The sequence below is a fragment of the Trachemys scripta genome, chromosome 3 (genome assembly GCF_013100865.1).
Source record: "Trachemys scripta elegans isolate TJP31775 chromosome 3, CAS_Tse_1.0, whole genome shotgun sequence".
NCBI lineage: Eukaryota > Metazoa > Chordata > Testudines > Emydidae > Trachemys > Trachemys scripta.
The window spans coordinates 124,011,856-124,032,522 of record NC_048300.1 but is presented as its reverse complement, the minus strand read 5'-3'; the positions used below and the strand labels follow the sequence as shown (position 1 = coordinate 124,032,522).

The window sequence follows — 20,667 nt, the reverse complement described above, 5'->3', positions numbered from 1 at the left end:
ATCAATTGAAAGGAATACTCAAGTTCCCTGACAATGAACCACACAAAATAAATTCAAGAAAGCTTTTATCTCATAAATTAAAATAAATAAGAAACACAAAGAGAGAGAGAGAGAGAGATTGTTAGGAACATTTGGCTACATTGGAGTTAGCTAGTCATTACAAAGATGGAATCTGTTACGAAGTATGTAGTATATTATCATTTGTGTTCTAGCTGTATTTTAGGCCGACAGTGAATATGCTGCAATAACTGTCAGGCACAGTCCATTACCGTCTCTCAATGGGGCCTATCGTTAATCAGAGATCAGATCAGCAGAATAGCCTCTCGTTTATTAAAGTCTCATGCAGCTGTGACTTGACCAAGAAATGGTTACAGGGGTAATAAGCAAAGTTTATTCCAAATTATCCCGATGTTATGTATTTGTCATAATATTTATTCTTTGAAGATTCTGCATTGGATATGAAAAAATTATGATATGTGTCAAGGTTTGTGTGGTTTGAAAAAATTAGCTTTTGTGTCAGCCACCTGAACACTTCTCATATATCAGTATACCATGAACTGTCAGGACAGGATTAGCACAGCCCTAGAGAAGTCAGTAACAACAGAAACTGCCTATTTAATATCCCGTAGAGAAAGGAAAAAGATGGGATGTGCCTGGATTTTAAAGGGAAAATAAGTTTCTCTAGGTTTACTTTGTTAACAGAGGATTTTCATTTGAAAACGCAAAGGTAGTTTCATGATTAAGCAGAGGACTGGTAAGGTATAGGTATGGGTTCTAGTCCTGGCTCTGCCTTGATTTGCTTGTGAACACAAGTTATTTAACCTCTCAGTGCTTCAGTTTTCCCATCTATAAAAATGAGATGAAGGGGACAAAACTCAAGACAGGTTAAGCATCAGAGCAGTAGGTTCTCAATGCCTTTCAGGACTTGGCTGAATAGTACTTCATGCTTTACAGACATGTTGTGAGACTAAAGATGTTCATTAATGTTCATAAAGTGCTTCTAGATCATCAGATGGAAGGTTCTGTTAGAGTACAGTATTATAAATAATTTATAAAAGAAAATCCTGAGTCAAAAACCTGTGGAGTCTAATTGCTTATGTACACCATATATGAAACAGACATTAAAAAAAAAAAGGTAATGAATCCAGAGGGTTGAGTCCTTCATTCATTGTCAAGGTCTTGACTGGCTCTTTAAAGTGTAGTGGGATGAAAGGTATGATTTCATTGCACACTAGAGTGATTTGTTATTACTACTTCTTACCTGATTCAGTTATAATGTTGCTTGCATTACAATGGGGCTTAGAGCTTGCATTTTAAATATAGGCTGATGGTATAGTCACACCAGAAAAATGTGACTCAAAAAAATCCAACACACAATATGATACCATTATGAGCCACAACCCTTGCAGGGGCATCTGTATTTATTGATCATACAAAATAAATTAACTGTTTATTAGATTTTCAAGCACAGAGAAAACAAATGTGCTCAAGCTGTGTCAGAAAGTGAACATTATGCTCCTTACTAGCTGAGATCACTCTGAAGGAGATTACTTCAGAAACAGTTATTATCCTGTTATTTCACAGGACAGCCCTGTCTCCTTTGTCACACAATATTATATTTTCCTGGAGCATTTTTTTCTGAGCAGAACTGCCTGTTTAACACACAGGACCTTTATTTATTTTTCAAAATCAGACAGTATTTTGTATGTTGACATAATGGAAAGGAAAGTTCTTAATGATGTGCTTCTCCAGGTTCTTACTAATAATAACCTCACGCCAAACCTCTGGCTCCTTAACCTGTATCCTCACCAAAACTATTATGCGCCAGACCTCCCCAACTTAGGGGTTTTAAATCCATTTCTGAACCCAGATTCTTCTAAGTGTTGGGGAGGTCAGATTTGGTATTTGCTTTTGGCTATTATAGAAACAGGATGGCGTCATTTGAGTTCTGTATTTGCGGGAGCAGCTCCAGTCAGGCCAATGGGGTTGCACATGGGGGCCTGGGGGAGGCAGGGGGGGCGGAAATTCTGCACCTGCCCAAAACTTGCAGTTTGGGGAGACAGTGCCTTCCCCCCCCCAAAAACTACACCCATGGTTTTTATTTGGATCCATCTCTGCTAAGAAGTGATGTTTATAAACCACTATTTATCAAATGATCCCAAAACACTAAACAAATTTTACCAAGAGATAGACTGAAGTTGTGCCATAGGGGACTTCAAGGTGTTGAACTGTACCATCTGCTTGGACTCTCAAGCTGCAAAGCTGAACTGAATCTTGAAGGCACCTCTGCATGAGCTCCTACATGATCAGAAAGCCCTCCCCAGCTGTGGAGTCCCTGACGCTGCCCCTGGCTACCATGCATGCCAGTGAAATCAAAGTAGGCTGTGCCAAATGGACAGCAAACTATTGTGTGTAGGTTCTCTCCAGCTGCACAGGCACAATCACGGGAGCGGGGCAGGTGTGGACATGTCTCCCAAGAGTTTACTATTCCCTTGATGTCATCATCTGAGTTTCTAATATAAAAAATAAGCAGAAAGAGGGTGTGTGTGGAAAATCAGCAGCACCCTTTCTGACCTCCCCCCTCTTAATGCATCATAAAGAAGTTAAAAAGGGGCACAGACCCAATTTCTATTTTCCTTTGCCGGTCACCTCTAGTAGAGGGATTGTCTCCTGGACTACTTCTCCTCCCCTTGGCGACCAAATAACATTCCTGTGGCGACTGCAGCAGTTGCTTACATGGAAAAATAACATTAGGAAAGTAATGTATTTTTAGCTGTCTTTTAATTCATTTCAGCAGCTGGAAAAAAAGGGGAGTTAGCATCATGTGACCAGTGAGCTCTCCACAGCCCACCAGCAAGTGCTAAGAGGACCACTGGTGGCACACAGACCGCAGGGAACTATTTAATAGGGCCTTTATTTCTAGCCTAGGGCAGTCATAAGAAAACAAACCTGTGAACTAGTCCAGGACTGACTATTGAAAGTGTGATTTGCAACCTTTGTTTTTCATTAATCTGACTTTTAGGGGAATTTATTAAACAATTTTGTGGCCTTTTTAAAAATACACAGTGGCTGTCTGAAAGGTGCTGAGAGGTTTGGAATACTAGGAATAGTACCAGCTGAGATGGATTTATGGGCAGAGTGCAGGTGAGAAGGCCAAAAGGTTAAAAAAAAATTAAATGTGGTTTATTGCCTCATTCTGTGGTTTGGGCAAAATCCGGCAGCCTTATTGAGGCAAAACTCCCATAAGCATTGGTGGGAGTTTTCCCTAAATAGGGATTGCAGTATTTGTCCATTTATTCCATGATTGCAGAAATAACGGAATATGTTCTACAGATTGTAGTCCCCACTGTGGTCCCTGGTCTGCTTCTGGGGCTGTGCCTCACTCAGGACTTGTGGCGAGGCCCCAATTTAGTTAGTTAGTGTACTGATATATTTATGAAGTGAATATCTATAAATGGACGTGGAGAACTATTTTTACCATTACTGGTTGAAGTGAGTAGAGGAACCATAATAATAACCGATTAGCTGGGACAATAGAAATCCAGAGGATCATAACATTTCAAGGATTAGCACCTAGCTGTGGATTTCCTGCAAATTTTGCTGTATTCTTCATAAGATACACTTTGTGGGCAGAAAAGAGGGAGCTCCATGTCCTTCTGGTAGAAATGATAATCTTCACAATGAAAATGGCAGCTCTGTTGTCTTTTGCATCTGTAGCCACACTGACTGAAACAACAGGAATTGGACTGCAAGTTTTGACTATGCAAGTAGTCAAATATTCTATGAGTCTGGGTTACTGAGATATTTGCTGTTATTGTCCTTAACAACCAGGTATTTGAAGCATATTTAGCTAAATAGCACTGGACTTTTATGGGTTAGCTTGTGCGATTTTTGTACATTTTTCTTATAAGCTTTATCCTACTTTAGAGAAGGCCGTTACTACAATCATAAATTATATCACCATGTAGCTAAACTGTTGTGAGTATAAGTACATGTAGATTTTGCCCAATAAGTTGTCAGAGACATTCAAAATTGGATAAAACAAAGTTTGGATAAGTAGGGGAGGCAGTGCATTACCATCAGCTTGTGTGGCAATTTTGGTTAGGTGGGCAGGGTGAAATAGGATTTGACTGTATATTCTCTCTCTCTCTCTCTCTCTCTCACACACACACACACACACACACACACACACACACACACACACACACACTAAAAACAAATTTCTATTTAGTTTTATAAGGTGTTTGTACTTACAGATTTCAGCAGTACATGTCTACAGACGGTCACTGACAAGCTAGAATGTGTACGCTGTCATGTACAGGCTGTTACAAAGCAATATCTTTAGATACAGTGTAACTTGTATTTAGTGGAAGCCAGATAGCACTTCAGAGCCTTACATGATACCTGCTTTGTACGGACAGATCTCTCTCTCTCGCTCTCTCTCTCATTTGAGTATCATAAGGTTTCTTTTTTGACAGAGTGAGTGGAAAGCTAGTGACTTAGTCAGTAGCCCTATACTGCTGCTTTGGGACACAAAGCTGACAAGCTCAAATTCCACTCTGAGAGGGGCATTTGTGTAGATATTTGTCTCCCAGCTGCACTTGAGGTTATTTGGAAGAATGGTCTGAGCATAAGGCCTGCTAGAGGCCCTTAATTAAATCCTACTTCCTCTGGGGAGGGAGAAGGAGAGGGAAGGACAACACATGCGTTCAAAAAGTGAAAAGGCAGGGTACACAACACAGTCTAATCTGGACATGTTTAGTGTTTCACATGGCAGGATGGATAAATTTTTGGTGTGTGTGGGAGAGTTCATTCTTAAAGTGAAGGGATAAAAGAGACATAGTGAACAGAAATCTAGTCAGTTAAAAAAAATGAGTTAAAAGTAATTTCAGGTACTTCACCTGCTTGAATCCCCTGTCAGTTTTTTGTGCTTTTACAATCATATTTTCCTTAAAAAAAAAAAAAAAGTCTTTCTCCTTAGCTGGTGTGTGAGAGATCTTCACAGACAAAAGGGGAAACTGATCAATAGATTAGACAAAAGTGCTGTGAAATATACAAAGTAAACAAACCTAGTTATTTTACCCTTCATCTTGTAATATAAATGATAGTTATGCCATAGTTATCTTACATATTATTTGTAAAACATTTTCAGACAGATGACTGAATTTTAAATCGATAACATCCCTGGGAAGTGAAGTCTGCTAGTGTCCACACCACAGTTACAGTTAGAGGCCTGATTCAGAAACCATTGGAGTCAGTGGGCTTTGGATCAGCTATAGATACATATAGATACTTTTTAAAAACTTCAATATTGTTAACCCTATCATTCCCCTTTCACACCCCAAACACCTTCCACCTCCACAAAGAGGGACAGAAGCTTATTTGAAGACAAGCAACAAGTTATAGAATTTACAGACTCTCCCCGACTTACGCAAGGCGTTCTGTTTCGGAATGCCTTGCGTAAGTCGAATTTTGCGTTGGGAACGCATACCCAACAATTACGCCAGGAAAAAAAAAAAAAAGAGCTTATGGAACTTATGGAGCTTTTTCCGTAAGTGTGGCTTTGCGTAACTCGGGTCTTGCATAACCCGGGGAGCGTCTGTACAAGGTGCAAATATCTTTCATAAATGCCAACACTAAAAAGAAAAATTTATCAGAGCTCTGAATATGACACATTAAAATGGACAGCTCACACTACATTAAGGAAGAACAATATGTAAGTGCTGTCATAGCTTCACAGATGTGTGTTCATTGTTTTTCTCTCTCCTCCTCCCTTCCCCAATCCATACATCACAACAGGTAGTTCTCAGCTGTTCCTTTTGCAGCAGACATACGTTTTATCTAAAGAGACAGAAGACTGAGCTACCTGCTGCTTACTGTATGGCTTTCCTGTGTTCCTCTTTTTTTTTTTCCTAGTTCACTGGGGGCCTATTTAAATAAGCTGGCATGGAGCCAGAAGCTCATCATTTTAATGCAGTGTAAAATGGAATATGCATAATTATATGCAAGCCATATGTGAAGGAGACAGCTCAGCTGTGAATTTTAGGAGGCTGAGAAAGAGTGAACAGTCAGGGATTAGATGAGATGAAAGCAGAACAGAGTGCAAGTGTCACCCAAATGAACGGTGTAATGAGTGTGTTGCTGACACTCCTCCTTTCACCTACTACTCCCTTTTGCTTTAACTCTAAACCAGAAAATGTTGTAGATTAGAAGGAAAATACTATATGCAAGCAATATTGCTAATGGGCTCTGTTAATGTCTCCATTTAAACTTCAGCTTTCTTAATTGACAGTGTAGATCAAAATAACCAGTAACTTTTAATGCATCTTCTTAATTAAATATTTTACCACATTTGATTGAAGAATCATTGTTCTTGTTAGATGATTGCTCTTTTCAGAGCTTTACTTAAAAATGAAGGGAGAATCCACTTATCTCTAATAGCATTACATGTAAATTATGAGTATGAAAAGCTATTTGTAATGGCCTTGCTGTTAAAATGAAAATAGAGGTACGTTATCTAGGAATTGCTTAAGCATGTAAAAAAAAAAAAAAAAGTTTAAACAAGTACGTATGTAATGTAATCCTGAAAAATGCAATGAAGTAAATTGAAACCCTTAAGTGCTCACAATTTCCAGCTCAAATATTTCATTTTGGGTTTGTCTCTTGTTGTTTTAATTATTACACCACAGTGAATTTGCATGTTCAGCCTAAACTATGTAACAATCAGCATCCCAAGTTCTCATATCTAAAAGGTGTACTGCGTATTTAAACAAATTTCTTAATAATGTTGTATTTTGGGATTCCCGTTTGTTTTAATGATCTGAGCTGTTATGCTTTTAGCTATTTTTTCTTCCATTATTTGTAAGTCCCTAAATAGGCCATTATATTTCCCTTCAGGCTAGAGATGAAGATGGACATGCTGAAAATTTTCCCCAGCAGCACTATGCTAAGGAAACTCCAAGGCTTGCCTTCAAGAATAACTGCGAACTACTTGTAAGAATAACATACTTACAACAAGTCTAGATTGTTACTTTAGCACAGTGAAAATAATTTTTTGAAAGGCTTTTGTTCATGATTACATACGTTATGAAATATTACAGCTTTTTTTCCTGTTTAGAGTTCTAATGCTAGTTCTGATATCAATGAACAATTTTATCATCTCAAATTGTTTGCAAATCTTTTATATCTGATTATAGAACTTGAATGGCCTTGTCTTACTATCTTGTCTTGTACGGTAGTTCATAAGGAGCCATGAAGGGAATGGCTAGTAAAGCACAAGGAAAAAAACAAAAAAAACAAACAAAAAAAACCCCCACCAGCCTCACAAGCTGTAAAAGACATCTCCCCGCCCTCCTGCCCCAATCTTAGCTCTACATTGTTCTCAGACACTATTGTAATATTTTGTTCTGCTAGGAAACACAGCAGAGCTGACACGCAGTACTCCCTTTAGAATTCAACTATTCCTCTATTTTTTAGTGAAATGTAGTCAGGCGCTTTCCCCCTCTTCTTTTTTGTGGGGAAGGAGTGAAAGCCAGCGAAGTACTGACAAGGAGCCTGGAATGTTTACAAGGCGTAAGAGAGATGATATCAGCTGTGAAAGGATCTCTGTTCCAAGGCAGGGTTAATTTGCTGTTCATTTTAGCATTTGCAACTAGGCTAGGTTAAAAACAAGCAGGAATGCCTATTATATTTCTATTAAATGAATCTGTTGGGACCTAATATTCTCGATTAGCTTGCGAAAATGAGTGTTCCACAATGAATTTTTCTCTTTACCTAAAGTAAACAGAGAATGAATTGTCATTTATTTAAAAAGAGATTCACACATTGCCATTGAAAATGGAGCTTTTGATGAGTTTATAGAACTTTTCCCTACATTTCCTTTTCTTCCCAGCACCAGTAAGTAAATACCTCATTTGGCTAAGTGGAAATAGTTGGGGAAAATGAGAACACTCAGTTCTATTTTGAAGCAACTTACAGACTTTTTTCTAATTATAAGTATATAAAAGAGTGGGGAGGGGAACACTGGCTGCATCTCCTCTGCCTCAGCAAATCCCCTCTACAGAAGATATAGGGCTGGAGAATGCTCTCAGTTCCAGATGTGCAACCCCCAAGTACGTTAGTCAGTTACACTCATGTAACTAAGTGGAGAAATTGGTCCTCAGGATCTCACTCTCATATCAGTGGTTTAAAAACAAAAGGCTGGGTTCTGCAGTCCAGCTGAGCTGTGCTTGGCACAGGACTGGGGAAATGGGCAATAAAGGTGGCTTTCTATCACCTTTGTTTTCGCCCCAATCTTAGGATCAGCCTGGGATCCATCCAGTATCCGGCATAAACTAAAGCAGTGAAATCCCCCCAAAGGGTCATTCCAATAACTGTGAATAGCCAAAACACAGAGACACACTGGCCATGCCCCTATTCCCTGGGAATGCCCCCTACAACAGGGACAGGACAGGGACTGGCTTAGAGCCATAGTGGTAGCAACGTGTCACCCAAGGATACCCTTTACTAAAGAAATCTCCACTAGCTGGTTAAGATGTTTTCCAGCTGCTTTGTGCCACTTGTGTTACCCAAAAGGGCAAGATTCATCCATAATGGAATGCCACTTGAACAAAAGGTGTTACACCAGGCATGAATCTGGGCCTCAAGAACTGATCTTGCTACCACTGAAATCAATTGCAAAGTTCCTATTGATTGACTGGAGCAAGGTTAAGACCTAAGTGGCCAAAGAGTAGGAAAATTGAGCCAATTTATAATTATTCCCCTAATATTATATATTTACTAAATAAAAAGAGTTTCATTCCTTAATGACCACAGCCAATTACAAGAGCACTAGTCTCCTCAGGCCTGATACTGTGCATTCCCAGCATGTGCAAAACTCCTACTGAAGTCATCAGGAGTTGTGAGTGTACCAGGAATTCTGGATAGAGTCTGACACAATACACTAACACAGTCTGATCCATGAAATAATTCAGTTATTAATCCAAATGTAACTTGGCTTTTCTTTTAAAATAGATGAATGGAGCAACTAATGCCCACTCCAAGCATTGTTTTAATGTACAGTTACATTTCCCCCTATCAATCTATGTTTAAAATATTGTACTATTACATAACTCTTGTTCTACTCAGCAAAAGCTCTGAGTCATCCAACCTAGTATTTTGTCCTCTGTGTGTTTTTTGGACAGGTTTCAGTTCTTTTTTAAGGAAGTAATAAAAGTAATTTGTCATAGTTTTACTTTTCCGATGCTATTGGAAAAAAAGAATTGGCAGAGATGCTGCCTGGAGTCAATCTGCATTGAAAGAAAGAGGACAAAAATTATGAATATGCACTTCTGCTATCATTAAAGATATACTTGGATAGTACCTCTCTTTGAAAATACGTTGGTACTAGCCTTTGGAGATGGTGGATACTATGACTCGGATAGGATGTTTTATAGTCAGGCAGTCATTTTATTTATATATTTCCATTGAGTCTATGTTGTGTTAAAATGCAGTTGAAAACAAATATATTGAAAGTTAAGGGAGGGTAGTGTCTCTGTCTGAAGTGCTTGTCAATATTTCTATATCATTGTGGGCAATTTTCTGCTGGACAAGAGCAAAAAAATAGAAAGAAAGTAGAAGGAAAAAAACAAAAACAAAATGACAGGAACATTGTTTCCCAATGGAAAAAGCATAACCAGTCATTAACAGTGAGAGGCAGATGTTGGTTTCTTGCTTTTTGTAAAACAATGAAGAGTTAAGACTTTAAATGAAAGAGAAATTGAAACTTGTTTATTCTTTTGAGAATCCAGAAATCCTTGGAGTTTTCTTAGTGCAGTTTAGAGTAAGTTTTATAATAGCCTGTCAGATGGAATTGGAAGCTCAGGCTCAAAAGTGCTTTCTTAGCTTTAGGGTTCATCTGCCATTTTCCAATATGGTTTGTTGCAGCACGTACAGTCCCTACTGTTTAGGAAATGCTTCTGCTCCGAGGGTGCTGCCAGGATAGATCTAGGGGATCAAGCACTGATGGGTTCTGTATGCTAGTGCGCTCCCACAAGAACAAGAGTACATGCTTAGAATGTTAATATCCTGGGTCACAGACACTCACTGAAAGACTTAACCCCTAAATACCTGGATAGATTTCTAAGTATAATAATAACCTATGTTATTGCAAATTGCATGGTTTCATCTTTGCTTATTTCTTCATTACTTAAGAGAGAAATATTTGGGCTAGCTAGGTACAACTCAGCAATTTAAAAAAAAAAAACCCAAAACAGCTAGATAGGACGTAGAAGGAAGAATACATTATCATTTAACAAAAATTAAAGCTCTGAGTGCATATGGCAGCTCTGTGTATTAAGAAAACCGTGACAATTAAAGATTTGGTTGGCATAAAAACCCATCGTGCAGTTATGGGATTACTTTATGGTATTGATTTCCCACTTTAAATCCAAAATATGCTATGTGCCATCACAGTTAATGCAGAACACACACACAAAAAACAGATATTAAACTCAATGAGGATATAGAATTTTCCTTGTGAACTTTTAGTCATTTTGAAAATTAAGTTTTCCCCAGGTTAGCAATACCTGATAAAATCTTGGGAACTACATAATGCAAATATTTTTTAAAAGAATAAGGCCAGCATGGTGGCTTGGCTGGCAGCGCAATCCACTGCCAGGGTTCCCTGCATCAGGACTTAAATTTCTCAGCAGCTGGGAGCTTTTATATAGGCACATCTCTTTGTTTCCAGGAGAAAAGGGCAGAGTATAGTCCCCTGGACGCTGATTGTCAAGTAGCAATGCAATTCAGCTAGTGCTGGATGTTGGGAAAGAGATGGGATTAAAGAGTGAAAAATGATGTGCTAGAATGAAAGGACTGGTGAAAAGCCTACAATTTCTCCTCTAAGCAGCCCAAATTCCTGAGTCATTGCCTAGAGAAAGTACAAGTCCTCCCAGGCAATGGGTGGGCAAACTACAGCCCAGGGACCACATACGGCACTCCAGACATTTTAATCAGGCTCTCGAGCTCTCACCGAGAAGCAGTGTTGGAGGCTTTCCCCGCTCTGGCGCTTCAGCCATGGAGCTGGGTCAGGGTCTTGCCCCACTCTGCATGGCTCCCAGAAGCAGCGGCATGTCCCCACTCCGGCTCCTATGTGCAGGGGCAGCCAAGGGGCTCTGCATGCTGCCCTATCCCCAAGCGCCACCCCCCGCAACTCCCATTGGCCGGGAACCGCAGCCAATGGGAGCTGCAGGGGTGGCGCCTGCAGACAGGGCAACGTGCAGAGCCACCTGACTGCACCTCCGCATAGGAGCCAGAGGAGGGACAGCTGCGGTTTCTGGGAGCCGCTTGAGGTAAGCGCTGGCCAGAGCCTGGCCCCCAGGTCCCCTCTGGCGCCCCTGCTCCAGCCCTGATCCCCCGCCCATCCTCTGAACCCCTCGGTCCCAGCCCGGAGACCCTCCTGCATCCCCAAACCCTCATCCCCAGCCCCACGCCAGAGCCCGCATCCCCAGCCGGAGCCCTGCCAAAATCCAACACCCAATTTCATGAGCACGCATGGCCCGCCATACAATTTCCATACCCAGATGTGGCCCTGGGGCCAAAAAGTTTGCCCATCCCTGTCCTAGGCTTATATCCAGGTTAGTCAGAGCAAGGGAGAGCCCCTACCAGGATGCCCCTCCCACAAAAATAGAAAATAAAAAACAACAGTTTGTTCTTGTTCTCTCTTGCTACCCACAATATTCAGTGCAGTTTTAGGATTAGTCAGTAAAGTATGTTGCTTTCTGAGCAAGTGATAATTTTGGTGGGCTAAGGAAATGAATTGCTGGACTGCTTTCCCAGATCACTTTTTAGGGAGACAAAGTAAGAACCATGTGCACCTACAGAATTATATAAAAAATACATCGCCAGGGATTGTAACTAGAATAGCACTATATTGCTGTGGTATGATAAATTCTGCCTCATGACTTTACTACACAATTAGTTAAAAGATAGGCTTGCTGGGCAAAAGTCCTTATTTAAATACAAAATAAACCATACCCTGTCATCAGTTGTTACACAAAACTCTGCACATGCAAATCAGTGATCACACATATATCATTAATCTTTAGCAAAAGGGGAAAGGGAAACTATAAAAAAAAAAACCCACATACATAAAAATAGATTTAAGTATCAGACATGAAAAATTTCACCCTAGAATGAAAGATAGTTAGGGTTATGACAAACACTAACAAAAGCCAAAGCTATGGCTGATGCTCTGCCTTAATTTGTGGCATTGATATTGCAGCACTGATTTTATACAAGATCAGAAAATGCGGCATTCAGCAGTAGTTAAAGATTAAATCAAATTTAACTTTGGATGTCCTTCCATAGCTAGTTAATATCGCACCCTTAATATTACACTCTTAAAACATTTTTTATGTATCAGAGTTTTTGACCAAAACAAAAAGCAACAACATGTTTTCTAAAAATCTCTTGAGGCCTCATTAGTATGAAAATTATTGACATTCACGCTTACGTTTAACCTGATTGACAATTACAGGTATTTGACTCATTGTCTTTCTTATAAGAGATGTTCTTGGTGGCTTTTTGTTTTGCTTTGCTTTTTTAAGTTTATCAGAACAAATTCCCGTGCAAACAAACAAACAAACAAAACCTGAAAACAAAAACACACAAAAAACAAAACAAAAAAACCAACCAAACAAACAAAAAACCCAATCTGCCCCAATAGTCACTTCAGCATAAACAAAAGGCACATTTTGTTAGTGCACTTACATATCTTGTATTCTACATTATATTCAGTGCAACAATTATGGGGGGATATTTAGCTTGGAGATGAGATATTTTTGTCTCCTGCTTCTCTTTCTTTTCTTAGTTTGTGCCCATCTCTTTTTCTTTCTTCGTCTATTTTGTTCTCTTTTTCCTTCTTTTCCCACTTTTTTTTCCAACACTTTGGTTTTCCTTCTCACTTTTACGTTCAAGCCAGCAGAGGGAGAGGTAGAGTAGTTTCCAATTCCTGCCCAGGAAGGAATAGTTATACACAGTGCCTGCTACCAGGGAACTTGAATAGGATTGTGTGATCTTAGTTAACTATACTTCTAGCAGCTTTTGTGGTTGAAGTGTTCTATCATGCCACTAAAGCTCAGCCTCACGTTGGGGTCTGCACAGATTTCCACTGTCTCAGTGGAAGCCACAGGAGTGTCTGTGCCTCAGGCAGACACAATGCCTCCCAGAGCTCCTGGGAGTGAAAAGAAGCTGGGTTGATGCACCATCCTTGAAAAGACTGCAAAGGCTTCCCCTGCTCTCTCTGCACCGTTCCCTAGTCCCACTGTCTTCCTGTCCCCTGGGGAATTGGGGAAGTACTATTCTAGCCAAGAGCAGCAAGACCGTTTGCTGACAGAGCACAGAGTCTTATTGTTCCAGGCTTCTTCTCAGGTGCACGGGTGTGGGGTGGTACATCTGTGCAGGGATCAGGCACAATCTTGCCCAAAGCTTTTATAATTGCCAGAGTGCAGTGCTTTTCTAACTCTCCAACTTCCAGTTGTTTTCCCGCAGATATCAGTAGATTTCTTCAAGTCCCCTGCTGTCCACTAATGGGTTAACACCCCTTTCGTGAGAACTACTGATTCAATTCATATCTTTCAATAGCTGCAAAATAGCACAGTATATGCTGTGATTAGCTAGGGCAAAGAGACTCAAACCCAAAACCCACTGAAGTCAATGGAAAGCATGTCCCATTGACTGTAGTAGGCTTTGGATCAGGCTATGCAGAGTGGTCAGCATTGCATGTTATGGCTCTGTAACAAAAATCTCAAGGAAAAGTAATTACCACAGAGATGTGATGTTGCTGTTCTTAAAACCTCAGTAATCTTGGCCATGTGAATTTTAACCCTTTTTATGATTAAAATAACAAAAGGGCTTAGGTCTAACAGCCTGCAACATTTCATTTTCAAACGCTAAATTGTTCTTGAGTCATAGGAGCATGTTTTAAAAAAACACCGCAAAACCCACAAAAACTTGCATTCTGTTTCTTTTCAAGTCTGAAAAAATAGGCAAAATGATTTTAAATCATTTTTTTAAAAAAGGTATTGCTGCCAGGCTGAATTTGTGGGATATATTCTGTTCTCATTGCACACACTTAATGACCCTTCAAGTCTACCAGAGTTAAGCGCAAACATTTAGAAGAAGGGACTACACACTCTTTCTAGGTAAAGTTCCAACACAGAGTGAAATTGTAAGGCTGACAGCCATAACCATATTAAATGGGTAGAGGTAGAAACACTGAGTGGCCAATCTGCTGGCCCCCTACGAACCGTATACTTCCTAGATAGACATGTAGGTAGACACAAAATATGATCATTAACTCAGCAGGTACAGTACAACAGAAAGCTAACAATGTTAATAGTATGGCCAAATAAAGAACAAGGACAGCAACATCAAGAACCCCAACCTGCCAATCACCATTAGATCTGCGGTCACCAGGAAATGATATACTATATGTTTGTCTTCACACCTCTCTCAACTAGAACAGCCGATAATTTTAGAACAAAAATGTCCACTGACACATGTGGCACTGCCCTTTATTATTATTATTATATTATTTTCTACTATATAGTGAAGTGGAAGAATGGTCCTTTTGTTGTAGCACTAGTATGGACTTGGGAGGTTTGGAGTCTCTTCCTGGGTCTACAACAGACTTTCTGTGTGACCTTCAGCAAGTCACTAAATCCTTCAATGCCTCAGTTTCCCAATCTGTAAAATGGCAATAATAATATTTACCCTCCTTATGTCTGGTAGCTATTAAAATTTGCTTTGTTTTTTGCCTCATCCACACCAAGTTTAGAACTCTAAGATTCTGATTCTAATTAAATCAATGAGAGCCTTTCCATTAACTTTAAATGGGCTTTGGACCGGGCTGTGGGGTGTGACAGGAGGAGAGGAACTGTACCATAAGGAGTAGAGAAAGACTGATATATATATCTTTGCTTTGCTTTTTGTGACCAAAAACCTGCTATACGTGAGCTTACAAATAATTTAAACACTGTAGCAAAACCAAAAAATGGGTTTTAGAACACGATTTAATTTGTAGGACACTGTAATACTTAGAGACCAGCAGTGAAAGTTATAGAAAATACAATCTATTCTGAAGGGATAGCAAATTTATTTAGAGAGTCAAATATAGTAACTTTAGTGGAAATGAGATCCAAAAGCCCATGTCTTTTTATGCTGTGGGTTACAGAATAGCTCTGATTTGCTGCATTAAAAGAGTGAGTGATTTTCCCTCTCTATTCTGATGTAAGTGCTCAGAATGTGATTATCTATGTGAGAACAATAATGAGGATAAGTGTCTTTGCCGAGAACTTTTTCCTGTAGCTGTTGATAGGGCTGCTGCTGATTAGCGATTTGACATTGCTTTAGAAGAGATTTCAGCCTCTGTAGAGCTTTTCAGAACAAGAGTATTCTCCCCATGCCCCATTTTTGCTTTTTGAGGAACTGGGCCATCTGTCGGTGAACAACGATAGCAGAGGGGATAGGGTTGGAGGGTTTTTCCAGCTCTTCCCTTTTGGAGGGTAATATTGTTTTGTGAGTTTCCGGTAACATATAATACAAAACAGACCCAAACAAGTAAGAAATAAAGAGATGCCACAGTTAGCGATAGACATTCCAGCAAGAAGCAGGCTGGTAACTCTTAGCAGTCTGACATAAGCTATACATTTAGCCCAGTGAACGGTGAGCCAAGTTAAGGAACACAAAGTCAGCAGCGAAAGGAAAAAGGAGAAAGGTTATAAAAAATCAGAACAGGAGGGACTAGAAGTATGATAAGATGGAAAGAGGTGACTGTGGTAAACTGGAGAGGATGACAACTGCCCGTGTAGGTCTAGGACACATAAAACCCACTCAGCTCTGGGCAATACACCTCCCCTCTTTTGCAACATCCTTCCCAGTAAATACTATAAGAAGCTCCCAGATCACCCCAGAATTCTTCCAGATTAGCACTTGGTGTAGACATGGATGCTATTTTAGGAGGTGCATGCTCTCTTGCTTCTGTTTGGGAGATGATATTTTCTGAGCATAAGCTGATTTGTGGATAGAAGGAATATTACCAAGTTTTTACCATTGATCATCACTACGTTTTTAAAAATCAAGAGCAAAGTTTATTTAAAAAATTGGAAAACATTCAAAATCTATTACAAGCCCTAATTCTATCACCTATCTCCCCAGCAGAAGCAGTAAAAATTCTTATTATAAATGAGCAGCAACCATCTGTTTCTGAGTAACTTCTAAAATACTCAACTAACTTCAAGATACATACATCAAGTCCTCACCCATATGCTTCATTGTGTTTGTCTAGTCCTATCTTTTCTCTTTACCTTTTGGATCTTTTTACTAGAGTTATAACCAAAGTTGGTTGAAATTTAAAAAAAAAAAGCATTATAATTGAAAAATGGCTTTTTAAAAATGTAAAATTTCAACAAAAGGATGGCTTTTTATTTTTTAAAATTAGTTTATTGAAAAGTTATCAGAAATGTTAGTAAAGTAGTTATCAAAATCTTGTGTTTATTGAAAATCCTTTTCTTGGTAAGCAAAAATTCTGACCAGCGTTTCAATAATATTTTGATAAAAATAAAATAGGCAAATACATTCATATGAAAAAATGAGTGTTTTGAACCCTTCAGTTTTGAAATTGGACATTGTTTCATTAAGCTAATGTTTCATTTTTAAACCAGCCCTAGTCATAACCAAGGTTAGTGAAATTCAGCCTGTTTTCAATGGTAACTACAACATGTTAAAAATGATTATATGCTTTACTGTATGTACAATAAAATGGTGAGATAATATCCATCAATATTTCCATTATGACCAGATTGTGGGTAATATTTTCAATAATATTTTCATGTAGTCTTAAGGCCTGGATTACTTTAGTAGTTACATTAAGCAGGTATATAAGGTCTTGCAGAATCAGGCCCTAGATGATTTAGTATCCTAATTCCATTTTCAAGAGAGACCTAGGCACTTAAGGCCCATGCCTTCAAAGGTATTGAAATACCCATGGGAGTTTAAGCCTTTAGGAATCTAAATGCATTGAAAGTAATTTGGATTTAGACTCCTAAGCACTTCTAAAAACAGGAATTAAGCTCCCAAGTCACTTAGACACTTTTGAAAATTTTACCCTGGATCTCTCATGTAAAGGATATATACCAGTCAGAAAGCCCTGTAAAGATAGGTTTGAGATAACACCCAGTATACGGAAGTCCTATTGAATCCTGTTTGCGTTTTTGTAAAAATGGAGTTAGGATATGGCCCATAATGATTATGAGGTTGACCCATGGATTTCTACACTTTTTGTTGTTGGACTAGGTAGTAATTAAGAGAAAGCAGAAAAATACGGGTATTTTTAAACACAACCAGAGGGATCTTTGGAAACCTTCAGGAAGAACAGCTAACCTGCAACCCAGGCACTGTTGGTACTCTCTCAATGGTAGACTGAATTTCCAGGAATGAGATCCCAGTTTAGTAGATTAGTTGTACTAATAAATACCTGTATATTTTAAGGCGTACCAAAAAGTACCTGCAGGGAGTGTATATTTCACTGTTGATCCCTTTCCATATAGGAATTTCTTTCTTTTTTCTTTTCAAATTGTGATATACTGAACTATTTTATTTCCATTAGAAAGAAAAAAAAACTCCATAAGACCTTCATTTTATTATACAAGTTAATACCAATAATTACTTAAAATTTAATGAATTTCAGTTCTGACTTAATTGCTTTTGAGTAGTTCACTTAACTTATTAAAAAGAAGCAAGGACATATTCATTTAATGATCAGCAGAAGCCTTGGCCTAGCATCTGCCTACATTCTCTTTTCAATTAATCAATTATAGCTCAATGACGTGTAATTACACATTAAGAAAGTTATTGGATATCTCAGCATGCCTGTCCCTGGGGGCTCATGAATATACTAATATAACACACCTGTAATGACCTGTTCTCAGCTCTGCAAATTGCTCCCATTTCTCTCCCTCTCCCCCACTCTCTCTTTGCTAAATGAAGATGAGAGCAATTACCATTAACTTTTTGAGTCACATCTAGTCAATGAGAGGAAAAAAGGTCCCTACCAGCATTCATAATAAATCCACCTTTTGATACAGAGCCTTGTAACAGCACTGTGTCTCAAACTGCTCTATTTATGATACTGAAAGGCAGTAAATATAGATCTGAATCACACAAAATGCTGGGGGAATCAGGCCAGTCTAAATTGAGCACACACTCTGCTTTGCCTCTCTCTCTCTCTCTCTCTCTCTCTCTCTCTTTTTCCAGATGAGAGAAACAGGCAAGCAGGAAAACCTTGTCAAATCACATCCAGGCATAATTTGCTTGGCTTGGTTCAAATCAAACCAAACTCTGGAACTGATCCTTATGCAGTGGCTCTAAGTCTTTGCATAGCAACTAAGCTGTGTCGCTGTTGTGAGGTTTTTTTTAAATGCTAGAAAGAACAAAATTTACTATGTAATGGCACAATGGTTTTGGTTGTACCAGAGGACACATTCACTAATGATTTCTTATTAATGCATAACAAATGGCACCAAGAAGAGGCTCTTAAGCCACATAATGAGGTCTGACAGATTCTAAATTGGTGATTCAGCCAACTAAGATGTCCAAAAATGCTCTGTGAAAGTGAGTTTTTGATGGCTACATGAGTCAAACACAGTAAGATATCTGTCAACATTTTTATAAATGTTGTCTTACACTGTCTGACTTTGAGTGTATCTCTTTTAAGGAAAAAGAATCCCTCTTTTCCCATATATAAATGATCAGTTCTACAACTATCCTGAAAAGTATAGCTATATCATAAATGGATGTACATGCACATTAACGTGGAACAGCATATATGATGCATCATAAACAAGGCAGTCTTTCTTGGGAAATGGAGTCTCTTTCATTCATAGTAGTAATCTGAGTCCTTTCCATGCTGAATTCTCTACACCCCTTTGAGCCAACCTAGCGCACACACACACACTCTTGAGTGAAGTCTTCAACATTCTGGCCATTACCACAGTTTTCTGGGTCCTTTGGACCACATAATTGTCACTCTGTTAGCTGTACCATAATGGTGACATTCCTATAGGACTCAAAGAGTCAAATACTGCCCTCAGTTACACCATCCATTCCAGTGGACTTCAGCAAGGATGCACATGAGTAAATGAGAGCAGAATTTGGCCCAAGTGGTTTAAAAATGGGAATGGGCCATGTTTACATTTTTTTCATTCACACTGGTGTAATCATGATGGGAACATGTGGTTACATCATACACACCTTGATGGTTCTGAGTCATTTAAAGCTTGTTGTTTAATCCTAAAATATAAATAAGCAAATGAATAAAACAGATACCAGTAATTCCTAGTACCTGCCTCCCTCCCATTTATAAAACAGCTTGAAACCTTTTTATTCCAAAAATTAACTTGTTCTTCACTGGCAACTCCTTTGACATGTTTTACTTGGTAAAGCTTTACAGAAGGGAGCAGTGTTGTCCAGTGGATAGAGAATGATACTGGGAATTGAGTCCTGGGATGAAATCCTGGCCCCATTGAAGTCAGTGGGAGTTTTGCCATTGACTTCAGTAGAGTCAGATTTCACCTGTGGTGTTATTCCCAGCTCAGCCACTCAATCACTGTATGACCTCAAGCAAGTCATTTAAGTCCTGATTATGCAACATATTTCGGCATGTTCCTAACTTTAACCATGCAATGTAAACCCATTGAAGACAATGAGACTATTCAGATGCTTACAGTCAGGGCCGGCTCCAGGCACCAGTACAGCAAGCAGGTGCCTCGGGCGGCCTATGGAAAGGGGCGGCATGTCCGGCTCTTCAGCGGCAATTCGGCAGCGAGTCCTTCAGTCCCTCTCCGAGTGAAGGACCTGCCGCCAAATTGCCGCCGAAGAAAGAAGCGGTGGTGGTAGCATAACAGAATGAAGTGTCGGCGGTCGCAGCTTTTTTTTTTTTTTTTTGCCGCTTAGGGCAGCAAAAACGCTGGAGCCGGCCCTGCTTACAGTTATGCATATGCGTAAGTACCCTGCAGACTTGGGTTTTAAAGCTCTGTTCTTCAATTTCCCCATCTTTAAAATAGGGATAATATCTGATCCCTTTTGTAAAGTGCTTTGAGATCCTTGAGATACAGTAAGCACTAAGGATGACTCATTTAATTTTTCTTGTATTCTAAATTGTTGGTCTGAGGCTATACTGCAGCCTAAGTGTTTGGGGAGAGGTACATGTATTATGAATTATTGTGATGCATTTCAGTAGAAAACATATTCCTTGTTCCACTTTCATGAATTTAAAAATAATGTGACTGTCCAAGCAATGCCTAGTAACAAAAACAAGCAAAGCAGTTAATGTAAATCCCACACATAGACCAAGCTGTGCATGCGTGCTATAATCTCAAATCCTGCTCAATGCACAGCTTTGTTTATGTTTAGGACCTAAATTAAATTCTGTGCTTGTTTTTTAAATCTCTGCCTGACAGATCAATTAAAGTGGAAAAAATGTTGCATTCCCTACTATAATATATAACTTGAAAAACAAGTTAAATATGGGTCCTTAGCAACCTGTCAGTGGGCTTTTAAATTGTGTTGTTTTTGAGTATATGATGGGGAGTGGGATTGGGAGGCATTTGATGCTGCTGAAAAAAATAA

The 20,667-nt window shown here is 39.2% G+C and overlaps 1 protein-coding gene across 3 annotated transcripts in view; it reads left to right on the top strand.

The window, feature by feature from the left end:
* The window catches only part of SOBP (sine oculis binding protein homolog), a 134,035-nt gene that overhangs the window by 63,502 nt on the left and 49,866 nt on the right, over positions 1-20,667 (top strand). For 2 of the 3 annotated variants that reach the window (XM_034765930.1, XM_034765931.1), the window contains exon 5: positions 6,898-6,993. The exons of the other annotated variant lie outside the window; for it this stretch is intronic. In XM_034765930.1, coding sequence (XP_034621821.1) covers positions 6,898-6,993 — 96 coding nt within the window. The remainder of the gene's footprint in view (positions 1-6,897; positions 6,994-20,667) is intronic. 3 annotated transcript variants of the gene reach the window in all.